Source organism: Biomphalaria glabrata, chromosome 9 (genome assembly GCF_947242115.1).
Source record: "Biomphalaria glabrata chromosome 9, xgBioGlab47.1, whole genome shotgun sequence".
Taxonomy (NCBI): domain Eukaryota; kingdom Metazoa; phylum Mollusca; class Gastropoda; family Planorbidae; genus Biomphalaria; species Biomphalaria glabrata.
Window position 1 is genome coordinate 26,624,101 of NC_074719.1, and position 26,018 is coordinate 26,650,118.

Genomic DNA, 26,018 nt, shown 5'->3' on the forward strand with positions numbered 1-26,018 from the left:
TAGTGTCCTTAGATCTATCATTTTCAATGAACGAAAGTTTAGCCTATTTATGACCTGTTTATTCTTTGTAACCCTAAATACCAAGGCTTATCTTCTATAAAATATTGCGAAACTCGACCCTGGCAGTGCCAGAGAATGAATACTCGTTCGTTTCTAGCATAATACTAAAAGAATAGATTTTCTATAAACTTATCAATAAATATTACTCAATAGATTTTGGATGTTCGCCTATGAAGTGTAAACAGATGCTCTGGGGTGTAGAGACCAAAAGTGGATGACAAATTAAAATTCATTTCGATGAAGTTCAGAACTAACACATCAATTATCAAAAGTAGTTTTAGATACATCTTTTTTTCCCGCTTCGAAGCATTATACGCTTTCAAATATCTACAACAAATGTCAAATAAAAATATTTCTGCGCATCTATATGATATTCTTATGCTAAGCGAACTATTTTTGTCTTCTAAAACGCCAGTCTTTTAATACAGTTAACGGACAAATAGCAGACGAGGGTCAATATAAAACATCAGGCTGGCTAGGTTACATGCCAAGCGTGCCATGGGACAAAGAGCACAACAAAATCACTCATCCGTGATGGCCTCTTGTTCACTTGTTGGAACCAATGAGAAAGCGTTTTTTAAAAAATCTGTTGAACTGTTTAGTGTGTCACAACCAAAACACAGTGTGTTATTTTTTTTTCTCCCTATCCCTGTTTTGTGAGTAAAAGAACAAAATCAAAGCATTTCAACAGCGATTTTATAAAAGCTAAACTGGTCATAGATTCTACAAAAAGTAGGCCTTATACCGAAGTACCCCTGGCTCAAGTCAATAGTTCGTCAGGCAACTAGTGCACGCGTGCGCAAGGTACACCATAGAAACTTGCTTGAGATCGATTTCACCCAGAAAGGAAGTGGGCCGCTAAATGTAACAATCTTTCTGGTCTCCCATTGGATTATTGGCAAAGCTTATGAAACGGTTGTATAACCAAAGTCATTTATATAAGATTTATTTCTTGGGTCTTGGTGCGCTGCTTTTTTCCTGGAGTAAGTGACTCGGCAATTCATTAACTTCAATGTTTGATTTCAGAAGAACCGGTGAGTGTTACCAGTATTACTAAGAGACACCCATTTATTATAGCTCGATCAATAGATCTAAATCCTATATTTATAAATAAAACAATGTGTTTGAGTGCTTCTTTTTTAAAAAGTCATTTAGATATGTATTTGGTGACGCGGATGTTACAATGTGAATGGAATAGCATTTTGAAATGTTTGTTTTGTTAATGGGTCGATGGTAAAATTAGCTAAGATTTTTAAAATGTTCGTCTTACATCTAGACCAGGTGTTAATATCTTCTTCACCTTTGATCTTCGATTAAATGCTGTATTTAAACAAGCCTACATGACTGCTATTTTTTTTTCGGAGTCAATTATATTTGATTAAACATTAATCTTTATTTGTGTGATTTATTTAAAGTTTACTAGTGTACAATATAAAATCATTGCTGGTGACACTATAAATATCTAAAAAAAAATCTAGATCTATATAACTCTTGTATGTTTTACATATTTCAAATGTTCCTTTAGAATTGAAGATTATTACATCCAAGCGCAAACCTTCAAGAATGTTTAAAAGACCTGTACTGTCTGTAGTTGCTTTTTTTTTCGCCTCACATTAGTAATATTAAAAGATTGTTGACAACTGTTTGATCAAATACATTGTTAGCTTAGTCTTTCAAGTTTTAACCCCTATATTTTAAGGCTTTGTCCTCCTTTTGTCCTGTTAACTCATGTTAAGAATTTCGCTTATCAAATGAGTAACTGGTAAAGCAAATTCTTCATCGACAATAACAGAAGTTGTTTTTAGCGGCCCCCTAAAAGTTTTGTGTGGAATGTTTGTCCGTCCGTGCGTTCCGTAAACTAGAAAAGATAATGAAAATCCGACATCATAATATTTTAGAGTCATTTTAGACCATTCAAAGATCTGATGCAACGGCTACATTTTTTTTTTCTGAAAGCGAAAAATCTAATTTTTTAAATCACTTATGCAAGCAGTTTTTTCATAAAAATACACCACTTTTACAACTATTCACTATTAATAGTAACTAACACTTGAGGCTTTCTAAATATGGGCATCCACATACTACCCGCAGTGGTGAATCGAGAGATAGGACGATACTTTAATTACTTTGTCCAACCAGCCTTTCCTGTATCCACCCTTTTTTTGCCTGTTTAATCCAAAATACCAGAGAAATAGCCTGTCCAAAAAAAAGTACATTTTTTTTTAGTAAACTCAATTTTAGACCCCAGTTCTCAATTTTAAAGCTACGAGGGTCTCTTTAATAGTGTATTTAGCCGACACCCTGGCAATTTCCTAAGAATAGAAAAAAAAAAAAGCTCTCTAGAACTTTTGATTACCTAAATATTATTTCTTGTACTTTAAAAAAAAATATACTAACAAGTCCGAAGTCATTGTGTTCTTGGCTTCTTTTAAAGAAGTGGTTCAGCTATTGCAAACTACTTCTCAACATGGGAAAAAATGACTGGAATTTCGTTTCGATTTGTTTTCTTCCTCATGAGTTTGATTCAACTTTTTGGTTTGTTTTCCTTCGCTGATAGATAAGACAGATCATATACTATATATATAGTCTATGGACAGATAAGAAACTTGGTTTGGTTGATTTACTGGATTTATTTATTTGAATCCCTGACACACGCCTTGTAACAGAAGAGGCTTTCGAATATGAGGTGAAGACTGGAGACCAATAAGGCGGGGTCTGGCTTCAGATATCTTCTTAGTTTTACATGAATTATATAGGTAACTGAGACTAGAAACATGGAAGAGGTCAAAATCAAGAAGAAAAGGTTGACCCTAAAGAAAGATTTCAAGGATCAGCTAGAAGTACTGTCTAGTTGAACACAGTTTATTATTAAGGAAAAACTACAAAAGAAGCGCTCGAGCTGCAGTGCAAGGTTCCTCCAGGCGCCCCTCGTTTGCCGACCCTCCAACGCCACTTCTGCATTGAAATAACTTTTAAAAAAAAGTTCTAGTCTTACGTAAGATTGACTAAAGTTACAATCGTTTTCTGGACAAGTTGCTGACCTTTACTGCCTTGGCCTAGTTCTCTTGTTGACAGATGGCGCTGTGCCACTTTTAGATATAGTTGCTGTTCTCTATTTGAATTGATTATATATCAACCCCCTCTGTCTGTCTGTCTGTCTGGTAAAAGGTTTGTACACGTTATTTCTCCCACAATCTATCTCGAATTGAGGTGAAATTTTACACAATTATTTCTATTACCCGACAACACAAAAATCAATTTAAAAAATTAACCAATTAGGTAATTAACTATTGGTAATTAATTTTTTGTTTGATATCTTGAGCAAGAGAAAGAAATCTTACTTGACATATATGGTGGTGTAAGTTGGATTAGTCCCTTGAGGTTTCCTGAGCCCTGAGTGAATATTTTTTATGCATTTCAAAAACGATCATGTAAACACTCCCCAAGATACCCCCCCCTCCCCTTTTCACAACTAGTCCAGGCAAGTGACAGGATCAGAGCGTATTGAGAAAGTAAAAAGCTAAACAAAAATTGATAAAAATATTTCTATCATACAGATTTATATGTCTAAATCAATCATACATATATTACATGACTAATCTAAACTTATTGCTACAATTACACATACTATAAGCTTTGTTTTTTTTTAGAAGTATTTTAAATGTTTTTCGTTGTCTTATAATTAAACAACTAACAAGAGCCCAACAGAAATGGCCTGCTTGAGATATGGTCTCTAACTTCCTAAAACAAAGGTTCTACTTTCTCGAATCATTCCAAGACAAAATTTCAAAAACAAATGTTATCTCTTACGATTTAGTAGGTTACAGATCAGGTCAAGATGTCTTTTTTCTTGTCTGATGATGTGTTATCTCTTACCACTATTCACCTCTACTATTTTGACTTTTAATTGCTCTCAGTGTTAACGAATCTTGGTAACTTTGTACACACACACACACATGTGAAAGCTAGATGTGTACATTCATAGCTATCACATCTCGCAGAGCCTGTGTTGAACGTTGACATCGCGTCCATCCATTTCACCTCACTACAGATCAAATTTACTGATTGTTTAGGGAACATTTCTTGAGATTAGTTTGTAGAGAATTCAAAAGATTTTCGGGAACAAAAAATATTCTTGGAGTCACACGTTAAACTGTAGCAGGAAACATACCAGGAAATACAATGACTCTACTCATTAAGTAGAATATACTTTTACTTGAATTCTTGTTTTGTTAGATATATCCAGGGCCGGATTTAGGGGAGGGAGATTGGTTAATGCCCCGGGGACTCAAGACAATAGACAATAAAGCTCGCAAATTTCCATTTGTGATCGCGGTAATTTAGTTTTTAAATATTGTTTGACTTTAAAAACGACTACATTCGATGTTGAAATATTTTTGTTTGTTGGCAATACTTTTTTTTGTTTAACACTTGAAGGCAACAACAATTTGTGTTTCTTTCCGAAAATAATTAGGAGCCTCCGTTCTTTAGCTGCTCCAGTTCCTTCAGACCTCCAAATCCGGCCCTGGATGTAGCCTGTCATTAAGTCCGCACTTAAAGGATAGTAATATCCGCTAGCGCCCTCTGTCTTTCTTTGGTTGGGTGGTCATACTATATATATATTTCAGTATCCATCTCATGTACGCGACGTTTGGGCAACGGCCGGTTTGGCGCCAGGAGCTATGTTGATGTCTTCAAAAAACTCAACATTCTGTAATAAACATATTTTATTTAGAAAAAAAAAAAGAATATTTAATGAGCAAATATGAAAAATACTTTAAACAATAAGACAAATCCTCCTAAATACATTTTATAGAGCGATTATTTTTCTCTTAATAACTAATGAATGTTAGGTTTAAAAAACAACAACAATTATTGGTAATTAATTATATTGTCTTGTATCGAATGAGGGGAATAAATGTTACATTTTAAGAGATGTGCCAATCATGGTGACAATATATATAACGTTATTCCCTTTTTTATTAACTCGTTTTGTTTTTACTTACCATTGTCAGGTGAAATTAAAATTTTGCACTATTATTCATATTCGATGATAAAACATGAATCAATAAAAAATTAACAAATCACTCATGATATTAGTGGTAATTAATTAAGTAAGAGTAATATAGAAAAAGGGAGCTTATTCCTGTAGTCTTATGATATACGGCCTTGATGTTTTAGCTGTTCTTTCCCTTGTTTAAGCTTTGTTTAAAACAAAAATAAGATTTTTAAAAAACTTTGCTTGTTTCTACAATTGTTTGTAAAATTCCATTTAAAACTTAAGAATATTGGCAAAATAACGACAAGCTATTTAAATTTATATTTTAAGAGAAAACCACACACATGCACATGCTAAATAAAAAGGCTTTTAATAAATTGTTAATGATTAATACGGAAATCCCCATAACATATGATAGCTATTTGTAATAATCATTGCTTGTAAGTATTCCCACAACACACTAGAAGTTAATCAAGTGAGAGCTGTTGTAATAATCATTGCTTGTAAGTATTCCCACAACACACTAGAAGTGAATCAAGTGAGAGCTGTTGTAATAATCATTGCTTGTAAGTATTCCCACAACACACTAGAAGTAAATCAAGTGAGAGCTGTTGTAATAATCATTGCTTGTAAGTATTCCCACAACACACTAGAAGTAAATCAAGTGAGAGCTGTTGTAATAATCATTGCTTGTAAGTATTCCCACAACACACTAAAAGTAAATCAAGTGAGAGCTGCTGTAATAATCATTGCTTGTAAGTATTCCCACAACACACTAGAAGTAAATCAAGTGAGAGCTGTTTTTAATAATCATTGCTTGTAAGTATTCCCACAACACAATAGAAGTGAATCAAGTGAGAGCTGTTGTAATAATCATTGCTTGTAAGTATTCCCACAACACAATAGAAGTGAATCAAGTGAGAGCTGTTGTAATAATCATTGCTTGTAAGTATTCCCACAACACACTAGAAGTAAATCAAGTGAGAGCTGTTGTAATAATCATTGCTTGTAAGTATTCCCACAACACACTAGAAGTAAATCAAGTGAGAGCTGTTGTAATAATCATTGCTTGTAAGTATTCCCACAACACACTAGAAGTAAATCAAGTGAGAGCTGTTGTAATAATCATTGCTTGTAAGTATTCCCACAACACACTAGAAGTGAATCAAGTGAGAGCTGTTGTAATAATCATTGCTTGTAAGTATTCCCACAACACACTAGAAGTGAATCAAGTGAGAGCTGTTGTAATAATCATTGCTTGTAAGTATTCCCACAACACACTAGAAGTGAATCAAGTGAGAGCTGTTGTAATAATCATTGCTTGTAAGTATTCCCACAACACACTAGAAGTGAATCAAGTGAGAGCTGTTGTAATAATCATTGCTTGTAAGTATTCCCACAACACACTAGAAGTGAATCAAGTGAGAGCTGTTGTAATAATCATTGCTTGTAAGTATTCCCACAACACACTAGAAGTGAATCAAGTGAGAGCTGTTGTAATAATCATTGCTTGTAAGTATTCCCACAACACACTAGAAGTAAATCAAGTGAGAGCTGTTGTAATAATCATTGCTTGTAAGTATTCCCACAACACAATAGAAGTAAATCAAGTGAGAGCTGTTGTAATAATCATTGCTTGTAAGTATTCCCACAACACACTAGAAGTAAATCAAGTGAGAGCTGTTGTAATAATCATTGCTTGTAAGTATTCCCACAACACACTAGAAGTAAATCAAGTGAGAGCTGTTGTAATAATCATTGCTTGTAAGTATTCCCACAACACACTAGAAGTGAATCAAGTGAGAGCTGTTGTAATAATCATTGCTTGTAAGTATTCCCACAACACACTAGAAGTGAATCAAGTGAGAGCTGTTGTAATAATCATTGCTTGTAAGTATTCCCACAACACACTAGAAGTGAATCAAGTGAGAGCTGTTGTAATAATCATTGCTTGTAAGTATTCCCACAACACACTAGAAGTTCATCAAGTGAGAGCTGTTGTAATAATCATTGCTTGTAAGTATTCCCACAACACACTAGAAGTTCATCAAGTGTTGTACTTCTTTGTCTCTGGCTGTTAGAGGCGAAGTGGTCACATGACATCAAACTTAACATGAATTGTTTTAAAGGAGGGACTATCTGCAAACGTAGGCCGGACTTAGTTAATTGGATACCCCTAGGCGAAATGAATTTTGTGTCATCAAATGAAAATTTTAAATAAACAACGAAAAAAAAATCACGCAATTTAATAAAAGCACATTTTCAACAAGTTCTTAATTGCTAATTGAAGATGACCATAAGCCTAGATCTTTCCAATCGAAGCCGATATGCTGACTTTCCTCTACATCGCCTGAACCCGCATCTTCCGTAACCGTGTTCAAGACTTGTTCCTGAATTAGTCTATTCGTTGACCACTTCGACTAAAGATATCTGCTCTTTGTTTGCCTATTGATGCACTAGATTCTAAATAAAGTCACGACATTTTCACCAAAAGGTCGTCTGAAATGGGCAGTCTAACAAGTCAATCTAAACGTTCCTTAATAAACCATGAGTTGATTTATTGTAAAAAAAAGGTAGAGCTAGTCTACCACACCTAGAGCCAATATTGTTTCGCTATGTTTCAGACTTGATCCAAGTTTCGCTATTTTTCTTTCTACACCAATTGGAGGCTCTAGGCAGCTGCATAGTTTGCCTTTGCCTAGGGTTGGCCCTGCTCACATACAAAATAAAGACACTTTATATTTGGTGTAAACTTGTCAACTCTCTCAGTGGTGCATGTTGAGACAATTACACATCATGTACACGAATTGTTTGAAATGTAAACAGTTCAAATTAAATTTCAACACTAATTAGAAAAATAAATATATAAAAAAGTATTTCAGATAATATAAATAATAGATAATAGTACAATATTTATTTACAAATGATTTAATTGTCAATTAGTGCAAATACTTATTTAGCGTTAAAATTGTCTTGAAATTTTCAAATGCACATCTAGCGATAAAATTGTCATACATGTTATTACAATAAGTATATAGACAACCGAGTCAACATCTGTTTTTGAAGTAAAAAGTTTAAAATGATTTATATTTCTATATATTCTAGACTCGTATAATAAAATCAGCGATAAAAATACAGTTATAAAGTTACAAATAATTTTGTTCACATAAAAGACGCGCTATTGTCATTTGTCGTCGGTCTGTCACTTTAGGATAGAAAAGACTTGAAAAAAAACTATTGAAAAGCTGAAATGTATTCTTTTGGAAAAAATGAAATGTAATACAAGTCAGAAATCTAATTACACTAATCAGTAATATTTTGTGTGTGTTTTCAAATGTTTCTTTCAGCGCGTTGTAATTTTTACTTCCTTCCTACCTCTGATCTTCAAAAATCTTTGAAATAACATTTAATGTAATAATTAATATAAAATCGATTAACGTATAATTACATTCTAGATCCAAGTTACAATACTAAGATCCTGACTAGTCAATGCTTCATGAGTTCAACAATCCAAATGTTTCATTTCTCCAACAGTTACAAGTCGAAATCTGAAGAGTACGTCTTGATCCAGGAGTGTGTTCAACTTAAACTTTCAGACTGTCGGTCCATCCGTACTCTCCGTCCAAAATGAATGGTCACCAGATGACCATTGCCACAATAGATGTGGAGACGTCCTTTGCCAATGGCCGGGCGCACTCTGAAGCACCGAAAGGCTCTGTCCTCTCGGCGCATGACATCAACTACACCGTCCAAGAGGCTAAGTCGTGCTGTAGAACTAAAGACAAACAAATACTTTTTAATGTCACGTGAGTAGTGTCCCGTTTACATAGTCAATAGAGAAATAGATGTTGAGTAGACCAATGTAGTGAGGTCACATTTACATAGTCAATAGAGAAATAGATGTTTAGCAGACCAATGTAGTGATGTCACATTTACATACTCAATAGAGAAATAGATATTCTGATCGAGATCTATTGATTGTTTAATGACTATTTCTTTTACGATAAGTAGGTTCAATTGTTTTTAATAGCTTTAAAATAGCATTTCAATTGACTGCTTTCTCCTATTATGTGTTCTGTAGTGGTATATTTAAACAAGGCATGACAGCCATTCTTGGACCAACAGGCTCAGGGAAGTCTTCGTAAGTAAAACATTTTTTAATACCTCAATATTTTCATGAATACACTGTTGGCTTTGTATAATGTTTGTCTTTTTTTGAACATTGAAAGAATAGAAAATACCCACATTATGTTGAATTGATCTATAAATATAAATTTATTTAAAGATTTAAATTTCAGGTTTTATTATGGCAACATTTGACCCCATATTATTGCCAGGTTAAAGTTTAGATCAAAAGAAATTGCTCTTATATATTTGACCGTGATCCACTTTGCAATTCTCCATCTAGTCCATTTATATAGTTGACTTGTCAGTCCATTTAGAACACATTTTCTTGTCTGTCCCTGGTCCAAGTTGACTACTGTCTTGTCTGTCCTTGGTTCAAGTTGTCTACTGTCTTGTCTGTCCCTGGTTCAAGTTGTCTACTGTCTTGTCTGTCCCTGGTCCAAGTTGTCTACTGTCTTGTCTGTCCCTGGTCCAAGTTGTCTACTGTCTTGTCTGTCTCTGGTCCAAGTGGTCTACTGTCTTGTCTGTCCCTGGTTCAAGTTGTCTACTGTCTTGTCTGTCCCTGGTCCAAGTTGTCTACTGTCTTGTCTGTCCTTGGTCCAAGTTGTCTACTGTCTTGTCTATCCCTGGTCCAAGTTGTCTACTGTCTTGTCTGTCCCTGGTCCAAGTTGTCTACTGTCTTGTCTGTCCCTGGTCCAAGTTGTCTACTGTCTTGTCTATCCCTGGTCCAAGTTGTCTACTGTCTTGTCTAAAAGCAACAAAATAAATGAAGGAAATAAACTTTTTCTCCAACATTACATTTTTTTGTTGTTGTTTTTTTTTCAAACCAGGTTTCTAGATGTACTAGCTGGCAGAAAGGATCCAGCAGGAGTTTCAGGTCAACTTCTGCTAGATGGGAAACCTGTACCTAAAAACTTCAAATGCATGGTGGGATATGTGGTTCAGGTAAAAACATTACAATAATTAAACAGGCAATGAACACTTGAATAATAGAATCTTGTAAGTCATATTAAGATTGTTGTTCAATTAGCAGAGTGAACACAGTGATGCATATTTTTAAACATTTTATTTTGGGCGTAACAGAAACTTGAAAAGTGCAATAGGAAGAAATCTGCAATATAAGTACAGCAATTCAATTCCTCCCTCTTCCAAAACAAAACAACAACAAAAATGAATCCAAAAAAAATCAATTCAATTTTCTTGCAAAGACTTTCCCCTGTGTAAGGCAGCACCACTTGTTATATTCTGTTTACATTTGGACTGTCTTCTAATCATGACCATTGTTGTAGCTTCTAACCACACTTAAATACAGGTCATTTTAGTGTTTATTATTCATTCTTTAAGAATTGTAGATCTACTTTTTTTTCAAAATTAAAATACATTTTCAAAATTGTAAACTAGCATATATATATTTAACTCATTATGCGTTTTACTAACTAATTGCAAAATATTTTCATTTCTTACAAATTATAACCATTTTTCATTGGCCTCTACTTCAAAATTTTAGTTTGTATTTTTTTTTAGACCCAACCCAGGTAAAAAAATTAAAACTCCCATAGATCAACATTCAACTATTATTTCATTTCTGTGTAGGATGACGTAGTTATGGGCACACTCTCAGTGAGAGAAAACTTTGCCTTCTCTGCTGCTCTAAGGTTGCCATCATCAATAAAGGCCTCAGAGAGGAAAGAAAGAATAAACAATGTAATTAAAGAGTTAGGCTTAGAAAGATGTGCAGACACCAAGGTAAGCAAGGGTAGCAACTCTTTTAGAAGTTTTACAATTTGTATGCTATTTAAACAAATGTTTATTTTTTTTATTTTTTTTCCACAAAATTGTAATGACTTTTAAATAAAATTACTTTCAGTCACATTATTTTCTTCTATTATAATTCAGGTTGGCAATGAATTTATTCGAGGAGTATCAGGAGGAGAGAGGAAACGATGCAATATTGGCATGGAACTAATTATTTCCCCTCCAGTTCTATTTTTAGATGAACCAACCACTGGTCTAGATGCAAACACAGCTAATACAGTCCTCTTGTTTTTAAAAAGGTTTGACTTTAGTAAACAGAATTTTTTTTTAATCCTGTGTCAAACTTTAAACTCATTAACATAGATTTGTCTTATTTCTTTGGCTGTTGAAAGACTTAATAGGGTCAGTATAGATCAGATGCTCTCTCGTTAGACCTACAATCTGCTTCCTTGAAACAGTTATGTCCATCTAGATACAAAATCTATAGAAATAAATATTTCAGTCTACTCTTTATACTTAGGATCACTATTTGATAAAGGACTATGTGTGGCTGAGTGACCTAAACCACTTGGCTACTATCCTGATGTAGTCTAGACATTTTAAATTCCAGATTAGATTTTGATGAGTTGTTTTTGAGCACCTATTGGCAGCTTGGACACTTTCTCCCAGCCTCCCCACACAAGAGTGCACTGAACAATCTGTAGAAGCATGGAAGATACACTTTACAAAAGCAATAAAAATAAATAAAAGTAGATTTGAACTAAGGGTTCTTATATGCCACATTCTTTTATTAATTATAAATCTTATGCCATAAATAAAGATACACATCAAATGATCTACATTTGCTTCTTTTATACATCTTGAATTTACAAATAATGATTTATAAATTAATTAAATTTCATTTGACTATGAACAGATTTTTTTTTATCATGTGTATCACAGATTATCAAGGCATGGAAGAACAGTGATATTTTCAATTCATCAGCCCAGATACTCTATCTACAGACTCTTTGACAGTCTCATGTTACTGTCTCAAGGCCACACAGTCTATCATGGTCCCTCACATGAAGCTTTAGAGTTTTTTACTTCTCAAGGTAGGTTTAATATCCTTCAATGTGAACTTAACTTGCAGGCCAGATCATCATTTCTTTTAAGGAGCAGTGGCGTCACTAGGGTGGGTGTCACCCGGTGTGGTCAGCCCAGGATGTCACCCCCCACACCCCCCATTAAAAAAATATTTTTCTGTTTTCGTTGGATTGTTGCGCTGTAATACATATAGTTTATAATTACCTACGCTATTTGATTGATTAACAAAACAATAATACTATAAAATGGGTGTTTATTAAATTTTAAAATTTAGTTGTTTATTATAATTTATCTACAGTTCACTGGGTTTAGGTAGTCATGTGTAACTCTGCATGCAATATTCTTAATCTTTGGAATCGAAGACATTGTCATTAATATTAGTTTAATTTTGCAACAATACAACCATAAGTAAATTACACTTTTTTTCTGGATTTCAAACTTGAAAACGTATCATGAACTTCATGAGAGTAAATGTCTTTAACGATCTCATTTTTTTATAAAATTCCACCTTGTGAAAGTGTCAATTGTTCCTTTGTATAAAAAAAATTCCTAATTTTAATTTTAAAAATCCTTTTTTCACATGAGACGCCATAGATAAGTAGATGGTAAGAATTGGTTGAAGGCTTTGTTAAATGATTTAAAGATATTTTTAAGGTCTTAGTGGCATTTGAATTATGCAGTGTCAACTTTTATTTCTTCAAGAATTATTTTTGTTGACTTTAGATCTATTCTCAGTCATGGTATTTTCTGTTTGAATGTCACCTTTTGAAAAATTATCATCTACACCAATATTTTGAAACTGACATCTACAATAGTTTGTTGGTTGTTGAACTAAAGAATTTTTCGGTTGGATTGCTCCATATTTATATGCTACATCAATGATTGCTTCCAGTAGGAGTTGAAGCTCAGAGTAAAAAAATGATCAATGCACATAAGAATGAACCTATTTTTCTCTTCTTAAATAGAAAGTCCAGCTACTTGTGATTGCTCACCTAACATTTTGTTTTTGTTTTTTTTGTTCTTCTGAATCACAGTGCTTTTTCTTTTAGAAGAGGCTTTTTTTTATAACACTTTGCTCTAAAATGTTATGCCTTTGTTAAAGAAAAGGCTTAATTAGTCACCACATTGTCAATAGTTTTAAGATAGGCCTACTCTTGTGTATCTTTGGCCTTCTTGTACATCTATCCCCCCCAAAAAAAATTAAGTAAAGATAGGTAAAATAAAAGATCTTAAGATGCGCTTCTAGTGGCAATAATTTCTGAACATAAAAAATATTTCAATCATATCAAAAAATGCTCAGCAAAAAGCTAATATCTGAAAAATTAATGTTGACCACATAGATTGAGTGAATTTTGTATTGATCTATTAAATAGCTATTCTGTTGGTTCTTAATAAATTACCTGTAGGTCTACTCCTCTATGGTTTCAGACATTGAAGCTGCATTTTCATATATTTGAGCTCCACATATAAATTCAAGCTCAACCATTTTTAGTTTCATTATCATTATGTGTTAAATTGTCTTCTCCTTTTAATGGCGCTATGCCTCTTGTTTCCATTTCCTTAGATTTAATGTATGACCATAGGTTTTTGTTGTTATCTTTAGATATTACATTGTTTATGTATTCACTCTGCAGCTGTCTGCTTACTATTTGGGTTAGGTGTTTAATTTTTATGTACTTTTTATAAACTCTATCTGCCTTAGTTTCTTTAAATTTTCTATATAGCATAGTTGGTCTAGAGATACATTATAGAACTTTGAAATTTATTTTATATTTAAAAACATAGTATCCTTCTGGGCAGATTCTAGATCACAAAGTGCAACCTTAGATATAAATCATAACCTTAACCTAGATAGTGCTATCAATACTTAATTAGCCACAGAAATCATTACATTAACCTCCTTACTTAATGTGATCATTTTATGTCATTGTTTGCTGTTGCTTATGGTCTATTTAAATTGAGAGACTTTTTCTTAAATATACATTTGTCTCTTTGCATTTATTGTTGTGTTTGTCTAAATTCTATGTAGAAAACATAACTTTTATTGGAGCTGTGTTTACCAAAAAAAACTATTATTTTCTCTGTCTCTGGCAGGCTATGTCTGTCAAGAACACAACAATCCACCAGACTTTTTCTTAGATGTGATAAATGGAGATCCTACAACTTTTGGTCGAAATGCTATCAGTTTAGAAAAGGAAATTGAAAGTGATTTTGAAAGTAAGTCAAATTATATTTTTATATGATTAATGCTGAATATCTTTGATTTGATCAGCAAGCTTGCTTCTATTCAGTGTTAACAAATTCAAGTCCACCTACAAATATATTGAGAGATACTATTGTAGTTTTAGTCATGCACTAAAGTTTGTTGCATGCTCTAATGCCTTTAAAAGATGCTTGAATTAAAATTTTTATGCTGTGGCTGATAATTTGATAATTCTACTAAAAAAAATATTTTAATCTTTATATTTACGCTAGTATATAATTCAGATAATCTAGTTAGAAATAAATTATATATAAAGATTTGTGATGGTAGTTAGTTGTTGTCAGGTAAAATGGAGGCTGAGGGATAAAGCACTCGGCTTCCAAACCAAGAGGGTCTTAGGTTCAAGTTTTGGTGAAGGCTGGGCTTTTGAATTTCAGAATTTTTAAGATGCCCACCAAGTCCACTAACTCTTTACATAAGTAATGGTGGTTAGTCATTGTATTGACCATATGACACCCATTATTTACCATTAACCATAGAAATAAATGACCTGTCATATAAATCGCAATGTCTGAATTGCGTACTTTACTTTTACTATAATTAAGTCTAAGAATTAAGCTCATAAAGTCAATTGTTTCCTTCATGGGAGGTTTGCTTGTAATTCTTTACTCTTGCCTTTAAAATAATTAATTTGGATTTTACAAAAAAAAGTTTTCTTTAATATAACTTTAAAAATATTTCTATACAGCAATAACAATATACTGTGCTACCTAATCAAATACTAGTCAAATTTAAAACAAATTAGTGGAAAGGAATGATATACTTTAAAAATGCATAAGAAAATTTTTTTTTTTTAAACTAATGCTTGATATTTGTGATGTCCATTGTATTCTGGTACATTGAACTAAAAGTTATTTGTTTCCTTGTCTGGTACTTGCCATGTTTAGCTGCAGGTGAGTTCTTCATAATATTAATGTTTGTTTTAGTTTTGTGTATCACTAAACTCTGTATAGGTCAGTGCTCTACACTGCATGCCAAAAAAGTACACTTATGTAATGTCAGCAATTTATTATTTCTATGTGTTGTATATTACTTCCTAAATATATTACATTGCTGAAATACATGTTGCTAAAACAAAATTGTGTAATTTAATTGGGTACTAAATTCTTCATTTATGTTTTATTTTTGTCTGTTAAGGGGTAAATCACATTATTTGACTAAATCATAAAATTAGAAGAAATATAATAGTCTACAACAAAGACATTAAAACTTTTTATAATATTCAGTATGTGTTTAATTGTGAAATTAATATGTAATTGAAAAAAATATATGACTTTAATGAGTTTTGTTTATTAAATATTGTGCGAATTCTAACCTTAAAAAAATCACATTTAAAGTGTTCATTTTTTTTATTAATTTTATTTTTGTGGCACATTTGTGGTATTTTCAGTATGTGAAGAATTCTTCTGTTCATTCAAAATTGTCAATAAATATTTTGTTTGTACTAAAATCTTTAGAAATGTTTCATTCTAGACTTAATGTTTTTCTATTCAATATATTGCCTACAAATACTTTTTGATACACGTATTTAGTAAAGAGGAGTAAACAGTTTGATACTGATTTATGTTTACTTTGAGTTCATCTGGATCTTAAATAAGTGTTAGTCTTAGCTTATTGGATTGGAATTCAAATCAATAATAGTTTTCCATTTATAAAGAAAGTCTTATTGTACATTAAATATTTGTTCAATTACTTGTTAAAATGATTTGTTTTGGAAATGCCTGCTAAAACTAAGCACTATATTAATACTGTTAAGTATGTAAATAGCTACTGAAACTTTTAAAAGTTAGCTTGTAAATAAAACAATATAAGAAGTTTACTTGTTAATGTACACTTCATAAAGTTTCTATTATTTTTACAGATGCAGCTCAGAGCCAACATGACAAATTGGTTGAAGGCTTTCGAAATTCAATCTGGAACAAAAAGTAAGCGAATCTATTGGTCGTCAAAAAATAAAACCTGTCAAAATATAGCAAATTTATTGTCTGATCTTATTATTACTAATTAGATTATATATTTACCTACATGGGATTAGTGATCAAAAATTGTTTCAAATGGCTTTGGTATGAAGTTTTGGGCCAAAAGTCTAATTCTAATTGCATGTAATCAGCTGAAACATCAACTTAGGCCTCATCAACTAGTGGATTCTAATCTATGAACTTGTTTCTCTAAAGATGCATCATTCATTATTTCAGTGCTTATTGTTTAAATCAAAAAAATGGAGCTTTTAAGGACAAACAAAAATATGCAAGGGTGGCAGTTACTAAAACTAACCTAACTTTCTGATTTTATTATATACTCTAACATATTTGATTTGAAAGGAAAACGGACTAACTCAATTTTTAAGGCATATTTTTGTTGAGCTTCAACTGCGAGTGGAAAAAGGAAAAATGTAAAAATTGATTTAAAAATGGACATATGGAAATATTTAGCCTTTTAATTATACATTTAATCTATAAATATTGAAGAGCCATAAAAAATTAATCACATTTTCTCACTTCTAATGCCATAAAAGATGAAGAAATGCACTAAGAAATAAACTAAAAAAAAAAGAGGCACCACTAACACAATGTTGTATTTTTTTTATAAAAAGCATCATGATCCTGTATCCAATGTGCAACCATAATAAAGAACAATCACTCTCACATTTGGGAAACAAATAAGAGAGAAATAAAAAGTTACAATTATTAAGATAGTGAAAAAAATAAATACCAAGTTACTCGCTGAGAGTAACACTGCACTGAAAGAGTTTAGTCCATTATAAGTAAGCAAGTTTGTCTATTGATTACCTTGAATTTATGTTCCTATTTTACTTCAAGTCTTCAGGAAGAAGCTAAAGGAATTTATTCAACATTTGAAGCTAGAGGTGGACTGAAAGGAGAAAGACATGAGGCAGTCAACTATGCCACATCATTTTTTAACCAAGTAGGCCAAATGTTTATACTTTTCTTGAAGACAGCAGTTCAACATGCATATTTTAAAGCATTTTTAGGAATGCTATTTCACTTTATTTTTTAATAAAATTTCACTTGTGAAAATATGAAGCTGTTTTTGCTGAAGAATAATTAAAAATGTTCTATTTTGAGGTACTCACTACTATAGTGTAACATGACCAAATATAACATTGTAACATGACCAAATATAACATTGTAACATGACCAAATAATATTGTAATATGACCATAACCTAAAATTAATTTTCAATGTTTTTTTTTTTCAAGATGGTAGTTGTTGCACGGAGAGCTTTAATCAATTTAATCAGAAATCCACAGACCAGTATTTTAACAGTAAGTGATTTTGTTTCAGTGCTTAAATTGCTAGCTGGTTTTATTCTGAAGCAGTTGATTAAAAAGCATGTAGTGTTCTAATATCTATCTTAATAAGTTGTATAATGTCTTACTAAATGATGTCCTTTACAGGTTGCCACATCCATTGTGTTTTCTGTGATCATTGGGGCTATTTATTGGCAGGTCTCTGATGATCCAATCAAAGGTTTTAAAGATAGGTAAAAAATTTTGTTCTTTTTATTAAAGTGCTGCATTACATAGAAAAAGAAATTAATTACATAAAAATTTTAGGCCTATTTTTCAATTACATCAAGATGTGGTTGCTAAGAGTTATAATAAACGTTAGTACATCTAATAATAATTGTAATTAATGAGTGAGCATTATGTTTATACATTGTTGAAATCTAATGTATTTGAAAAAAGAATGAATCGATATTCTTGCAAAGTGTGACTGACAGACACATTTTCTGTACATAATTATTTATAGTCATTGTGTACTTTATAACTACATTATTACTTTAGTCTTCTATTGTAAAATTCTTTTTTTCCAGATCTGGTGTATTATTTTTCTTAATCATGAATCAGTTATTCTTCAACATGTCTGCTGTGGAAGTGTTCATTAATGAAAGGAAAATATTCATGTAAAATGTTTTGTTCTATATACAACTAGATCTAGAGACTAAGTATTTCAACTTCCTACCCAGTCTTTTCTTTTGAAACATATACTGTAGAGATAACATTTTCATTGTGACATCTTTAGGCTTAAAATCATTAGTGCTTTTAGTACCTTACAATTAGTGTTAAAGTCAATGTATATGACAGCCAACATTTGTCAGAAAGTGAAACGAAGAAAAATGTTCAGATCTCAGTACCTACCAAGTTCTTGAAATAGTGCAATGGGATTGTTCACATCTTAGTGATTCTTATAAATTGTAGAGATTCTTCCAAAAATGAAAAAAAAGAGATTACTTCCTACTATTATATCCATTATGTTAGACTAGTTGTTCTTAGTAATTATAGTTGAACTTGGCCAAGTTATTGTTTTATCTAGATGATTGTATCTACCCAGTTTATATTCTAATGACATTTGGAAGAAAAGAATACTTATAATGTAATTCTATTCTTAAATGTTTGGAAAAAAAACAAATTTAATAGCAAGTGAAATGACCAGGAGGCACAGTAGCTGAGTGGTCAAGCATTTGGCTTCTGAACCAGGGGTCTCTGGTTTGAATCCTGGTGATGACTTGGATTTTTAATTTTGGGATCTTTGGGTGCCTCTGAGTCTACCCAGCTCTAATGGGTACCTTACATTGGGGAAAAGTAAAAGCGGTTGGTTGTTGTTCTGGTCACATGACACCCCTTGTTAACCGTAGGCCACAGAAACAGATGACCTTTACATCATCTGTCCTGTAGACCACCAGGTTTGAAAGGGTAACATTTTTTGTTTTTTTTTAATATGACCACCCTAACCCATGGATTAATGCATGACTAAATACATGATGTGTATGACGTAATCATCTTCTTTTTTGAAGTAACGTCTGTATCATAAAAGATAAGAAAATATAAGATAAGATTACAATGATTTTTTTTCTGCATAAATACTTCCTTACTACCTTAAAGAAACCTCACTAGCATATCTGAAATATTCTTTGTTAGAAACTCTGAAACAGGCTATTGCAAATGCCTTATTTAAATTTATTTCATGAGATATGAGTTTTATGATAATGCTTGCTTAGCTAAATTTTTAAATAAAGTGTATAGTTAATATCTTCATAATTTGGTTAAAATGTTCTTTTCATATTTTTTAAATTTAAATTTCTCTATAGGCATGAGAATGTTAGTGGCTTCTATCGAGTGTCTGTATACTTTTTGGTGAAAGTTATCTTTGATATCATACCCCTGCGTATGGTTCCAGTTATTGTTTTGTCTGTGATAGTTTATTTTGCTGTTGGTAAGTGCTTAGTAGACACTAGAAAAAATGTTAATTCTCAAAAGTGCAAAAGTAGAAAACTCTTAAGAAAACATTACAACCTGACAGTCATTGATAGTGGCTGAGTGGTAAATCACTTGGCTTCTGAACTGGGGGTCCAGAGTTTGAATCCCGTTAAAGACTGGAATTTTTAAATTTAGGACTTTTTTTAGGGTACCTCTGAGTCCACCCATCTCTAATGGGTCCCTGATATTCATTGGGGAAAAATAAAGGCGGTTGGTCATTGTGCTGGTCACATGACATCCTCATTAACCATGGGCCACAGAAACAGATGATTCTTACCTATAGATTGCATGGTCTGAAAGGGGGAAAATAATTTTAGCTCAAAAAGAAGCTTTCACAGTCATTTGGAGAGAAAAAAGCACCCACTTTCAGACCTTGCAGTCTATAGGACAAATGATGTAAAGTTCATGTTTTTCTCATTAGTATCCCCCATTAACACATTTTATCACATGACAATAATCTTTTTTTTTCCAGCCTTTGAATTATAAAATGTTCCTTGAAAAAAAGTGTGTAATAAGTTACAACATCCACCCAATACAATACAAGCACTTTTACTTTTTAAACAACAATTGTTTGGCTCTATTGATTTCACATTAAAATTATGAAACTAGACACAATTCATCTTGAAATAAACAATGCCATGCATCTAGGTTTTGTATACTAAAAGTTGCAAGAGTTGATTGCATCTTGCATTTACACTTGATAAGGAATAAGCTTAAAGAGACTATGATTCCATGTTAGATTTATCTATTTAACATTATACTAACAGAAAGGTTTATTCCAACAGGTTTGAACCCTGGAGCTGATCACTTTTTCCTATTTGCATTTTGCTTGTTCTGTACAACAGTTTCTGCAGCCAGCCTTTGTTTCCTTATTAGTTCCATTGTCAGAGTCTTTGCAGTAGCACAGCTTTTATTAGCACTGTGCTATGTTCTCATGATGGTAAGCAATGTTATTTTGAAATGCATTCAGCTTTTTAGCATATTCAGTGTAGTCAACAAAAAAAAAAAGAAAGAATGTTTGCAGCATAAGTTTTATTTGACTGTTTTATGTAAGTGCAAACAATATTTTAGTCATTCAAATATTTATCATGGAACTAGATTTAAAAGAACTAAATCAAATTCAAAACCCCATGCATTAAACCAATTTTGATTCAACATTTAATAACAGCTAATGTTTTTTTTAAAATGTTTTTAGCTTCTAGGAGGATTTCTCATCAACTTTGATTCAATTGGTCCATGGCTGCATTGGGCACAGTACTTTAGTCTGTTCAAATATTCTTTATCAGTGAGTTTCTCTATTTCATTGAAACTATTATCTAGTTCTATCTCAAACTATTATCTAGTTCTATCTCAAACTATTATCTAGTTCTATCTCAAACTATTATCTAGTTCTATCTCAAACTATTATCTAGTTCTATCTCAAACTATTATCTAGTTCTATCTCAAACTATTATCTAGTTCTATCTCAAACTATTATCTAGTTCTATCTCAAACTATTATCTAGTTCTATCTCAAACTATTATCTAGTTCTATCTCAAACTATTATCTAGTTCTATCTCAAACTATTATCTAGTTCTATCTCAAACTATTATCTAGTTCTATCTCAAACTATTATCTAGTTCTATCTCAAACTATTATCTAGTTCTATCTCAAACTATTATCTAGTTCTATCTCAAACTATTATCTAGTTCTATCTCAAACTATTATCTAGTTCTATCTCAAACTATTATCTAGTTCTATCTCAAACTCAACCCATTAAAGCTCAAGAGAGCTAGGCATTTCTTCTCAGCAAGAATTCAACCAATCTCTGTAGTCCTACACAGTAGTTTTATGGTAATCATTTAGTGTGCAGGAATGGTGAGCTAGAAACCAATGGTAGATTCCAAGCTGAATGTGTGCCATATGTTTGTACTTCACAGATTCTCTACACTAATGAGTTCAAAGACAGAACGTTTTGCAGCAGTAGCAACTCATCTATCTGGTATGTTGACATTAGAAACCAATGTTCTTTTATTTGTTTATTCTTTTAAGTAATTGATTTTTTTTAAATTAATAAAACATTGTGAGAAAGGAAATTTAAAGTAAAATTGACTAAAAGCAAATATATCAGAAGTTTTTTTTTAAATGCTATAATACATTGAATTTTCAAATGGGCAAATCTTCACAGTTAATAGACAAAAATTCTTTATTGTAAACCCTCATATTTTTTCTCTTTTTTCTTTGACAGTGAAACTGGGAATTCTTATTTGGCCAAACAAGACATGAAGTTTGAAACTCAATGGGACTTTTGGCAAAACTATCTGGCTTTAATTTTATATGCAATCATTTTGTTTACTTTATCTTACATTCGCTTGAGAACTATGAAGAAAACAACGTAAATGACCAACTGACTGCAAATGTTCTATTCAGGTGATGCCCATGTTGGTTCATATTTATAGCATAACAGAACTATGTAAATAGAAGACTTTTTCTATATATTGCATTCTAAAGACATTCAGTTGACAAAGAAATAAGAAGACTTCGTGATAACTTTATCCTTGACTGACAAGACTGAAATTTCTGACTTGACTATTATTGTATGATGATTGTTATTATCCATATTTTAGTACTACGGCCTGTTCATACAAATCCTATTTTAATGAATAATAATGTAAATAATATACTATAATATTGCATTTTGTTATCAAGATGGCAAAAAAAAAAGAATCTTTAATCAATCTTAAAAACTTTCAACATGAGAATTTTTTGTACATAAAAGGTTTACATTGTCTTATGTCCATGACTGTAGGTATCTGTCATTATTGCATACATAGATCAGAATCGTCATAAAATCATAATGAAGCCTTTATTTCAGCAATAGTTCTTTCCCTTTTAAAAGTCATTGAAATTCGATATAATATTGTTGTGTACTATACTTTAGTAAAAAATAAATGTGCTTTTTTAACTGTTTGTTACATTTTCAACATTAGATTGATAGTACATATACATTTGGCCAGTAGCGTTTGGCTCATTTTTTTTACTGTTCAAACTAAAACCAAAAGTAGCCTCATTTCATCTGAATAAAATGTTTAATACCATACCATATTTTTTTAAAAAAGAATTTTTATTTTTTTTTTAAGATCAGTGTTGTTTCAATTCACACTTTTAATGCTGACATTAATTCATCTAAGTAGTAGACATAAAATATGCAATTTTTTCAATTTCAACTTGTATGCTGTTATCACACACATACTAGAGATGTTAACTAATTGGCTTGTATATTTATGTTTTACCTTTACCTTTACCTATCCCTTAGTCTGTTGGACCGTTGGGGCACCAGGCAAGATTTGTCGACCGTCTTTCTCCATTCCTCCCTTTTTTTTGCCTTGATCAGAACCTCTCTCAATGGCAGGCCTGTCCATTCTTTAATGTTGTCCTCCCATCGCTTTTTCTGTCTGCCTCTTCTTCTTTTTCCTGGCACTGTTCCCTGAAGAAAGGTCTTTGCGAGCCCCGTAGATCTTGTAATGTGGCCAAAGGTTTTAAGCTTTCGTTTTTTCACAATAGTAAGCAGGTCGTCATGAGCTCCGATCGCTACAGTAACCCTGTCTCTGATTTCTTGGTTTGTGATGCGGTCTTTGAATGTGATGCCTAGGATCCTTCTGTAGCATCTCAATTCCATTGCTAGGATCCTCCTCTCAAGCTCTGCATTCAACGTCCACGACTCGCAAGCATATAAAAATGTGGCCATGACCAGAGAGCGCATCAGTCTAATTTTGGTGCCGAGGGCTAAGCCCTTATCTTTCCATATTATTTTAAGTTTTGAAAGGGCTGCTGTGGACTGTGCTATTCGAGCCAATAATTCGGGTTTTGTTCCCTCATCTGAGACAATAGCTCCGAGGTATTTGAAGCTGTTAACACTAGTTAGCTTTTCACCTCCAATACTGATGCCTCTTTTAAAACCCTGATGGCTATTGGTCATAATTTGAGTTTTTTCGGCATTTATTTGCATGCCATATGCTGCAGAAATCTTGTCAATGCGCATCACATATTTATGTAGATATTTTTATACAAAGTTTGTTGGTTTGTGAGACACATAATTATTAACTAACATTGTGACAGTAATTTAATCTTCTTTCTGAAATAGCAGCAAATAACTGAGCTTTGCAAATATTCAGTTCTACATTTTATGTTCTCTTATTGATTGTGTTATATTTCTAACCAAAATGAGTTGTTTTTTTTGTTAATTAACAAAATGCAACATAATATTTTTATACATTGTTCTTATTATGTCTTTGAACAAAATTCTTATGTCCATTGTTTTTTATTCAATGACTTTGTAAGTCTGATTGGCAATTTCTTTTAATGTAAAATAATTATTTTATAAGTAATGTTCCCATATTATTGTTACTTTTTTCATTTCAAAAAATAAATGGACCTATACTTCTTGTAATTTTTGTGAATAGTCATTTTTATAACAATACAATTAGCCTACATTGAATATATCTAATTATAGGCTAGTAAAGATTGAATTAAACTAGAGTTTGAAAATTAGGAAGATTTTATGACTATGTGGTTGTTTTCTACAAATTAAGTTCTAATTTTCCTTACCCTTTTTTTACACTAAATCTGGAGTCTCAACTTCCTGCTCATTCAAAAAGCTTAATCACTCCTGAAACGTGTCACAGTAAAAAAAGAAAAAAAAAAACCAAATTTCTTTTTGTAAGGATCTGAGACAGTTAGCCTACTTCTTATGTTCAAAATAATATTCTATTTTTTATATAATATTAATAATATTTTGAAATCTTCAATAGCTGAGTGTGTCTCATTAAATTTCATTCATTTCATGTTCCAATTTTCATGTCACAAGATACTGATCAATATATTTCTAAACCAGTCTATCAAATGTGTGCTGGGCTTTTGTATGATATACAAACAAAAATGATATGGCAAGACTACTGTGCTATTACTAAACATCTAAATAAAAAAAAAAATTAAAAATCATTATTTTTTTTTTATAAATAATCTCATTTATTATAAAATTATATATGATACAAGTGGATCCTAATTAAAACTAAGTATATCTTACTTATGCTCACATAGCACCAAATTTCAGTGTGGTTTTGTTGGAGAGTTTGGTTAATCATACTAAGAATACATTATATGGGGTTTAAAAGTTACCACTGATAAAGCTAAGGATGCTTAAGCAAATAAAGTTATTGTCATGATTTAAAGGCTTTCACACCTGAAATATCCACATTATATTATACAAGATTATATAGTCCTGCCAGAACAGATTGATTCTTTCTGCATTGGTTTGTGGATTGGAGTGTTGATTCTTTGTTTGTTTCTAATGCATATATATATATATATATATATTTATATTTGGTCCACAGATTTTGAATTCCATCAAGCAGAAGAAAAAATACATTATGTTCACAATGTATATGTTTGTCATACAAAAGAGAAAGAAAAGTTTGATCTTTGATTTTTCTACACGGACGGTAGATATTCTTTTCTCGAAATGAGCGAAAGAGCATTAATTAAGTAGTTTGAAAAGAAATATGAGCCGTGGAAGAAATATTTCAATGGCTTTTAAAGCTATTCAAAAAAATGAGTATGGCACACATGCATTTCATACAGATGTAAATGTAAGTGGACTTATGTGGCTATGGTATGATTCACTTATTGCTTAAGACACTTGGATAGAATTATCTACAGGTTTAGTGGGTAACATAAACAGATGTATAATATGCAAAATAAAAAAAAGGAAAATAAATAATGGCCAATACCCAGTGAAAAAAATTTATAACAAATAATTGGTCAAACAATTGTAGATCATAGTGTTTAACATTTATTTGCGATCTGTAGCTATGCAGGTATGAAATATGAGAAAATTACATTTTAAAAATAGAGATTTGATACAACAATATTTGTGAAGAAAGTTCAGCAGAAGCTAATGTCAATGAAATATATCTCACAGCACACAGCAAAGACAAATATAAACTGTAAAACTTGATGATTATATGCAGATCTCTACGTAGATTCAAAGTAAATTTGCAAAAAAAAAAACCCATAACACTAGAAAACAAAAGTTGGCCCCTGCTACAGAAGTAAAGATCCCTAATAAGTTTCATCTCTAAGGGAGAGAATAACTACTAAAGCTGAAATAGTAAACAAGGAAAGACAAAAGTAAAGAATTTTTTCTGTTTTCCTAACTGCAAGAGGAGATCAACTAAGCATTAATATTGAAACATTATAAAAAAAATAATGTAATAAAATTGTTAACATTTTCTCTATAGAGAATGGAGTAAAACAATAAATAAAGCATCACAAACTTTGTGCAGTAGATACATAGAGAAGTGAATGAACAAGGTGGAGAGGTGTACAAGAACTTGGATAGACAAGGTCCTCAATGAAACGAGTTGTCATCTAAATGAGAATACAATGAGAGCAGATCTTGTAATGTAGTT

At 31.8% G+C, this 26,018-nt stretch overlaps 1 protein-coding gene across 2 annotated transcripts; it reads left to right on the forward strand.

Annotated features, from left to right (window-relative positions):
• The first annotated feature begins 739 nt into the window (after window positions 1–739).
• Window positions 740–25,624, forward strand: LOC106050957 (broad substrate specificity ATP-binding cassette transporter ABCG2-like). 2 transcript variants are annotated; one of them, XM_013206051.2, is made up of 18 exons: window positions 740–1,094; window positions 8,594–8,865; window positions 9,141–9,200; window positions 10,015–10,129; window positions 10,778–10,930; window positions 11,081–11,238; window positions 11,882–12,033; window positions 14,120–14,242; window positions 16,150–16,213; window positions 17,108–17,213; window positions 17,509–17,574; window positions 17,707–17,792; window positions 18,126–18,215; window positions 19,401–19,525; window positions 20,355–20,509; window positions 20,765–20,854; window positions 21,489–21,550; window positions 21,797–25,624. In XM_013206051.2, the coding sequence occupies exons 2-18, from the start codon at window positions 8,687–8,689 to the stop codon at window positions 21,945–21,947; spliced, it is 1,935 nt and encodes a 644-aa protein (XP_013061505.1). In that variant the 5' UTR covers window positions 740–1,094; window positions 8,594–8,686; the 3' UTR covers window positions 21,948–25,624. The 2 variants fall into 2 exon arrangements, with proteins under 2 accessions (XP_013061505.1, XP_055897828.1); XM_056041853.1 differs by lacking the exon at window positions 740–1,094 and adding an exon at window positions 4,080–4,259.
• The last annotated feature ends 394 nt before the right edge of the window (window positions 25,625–26,018 follow it).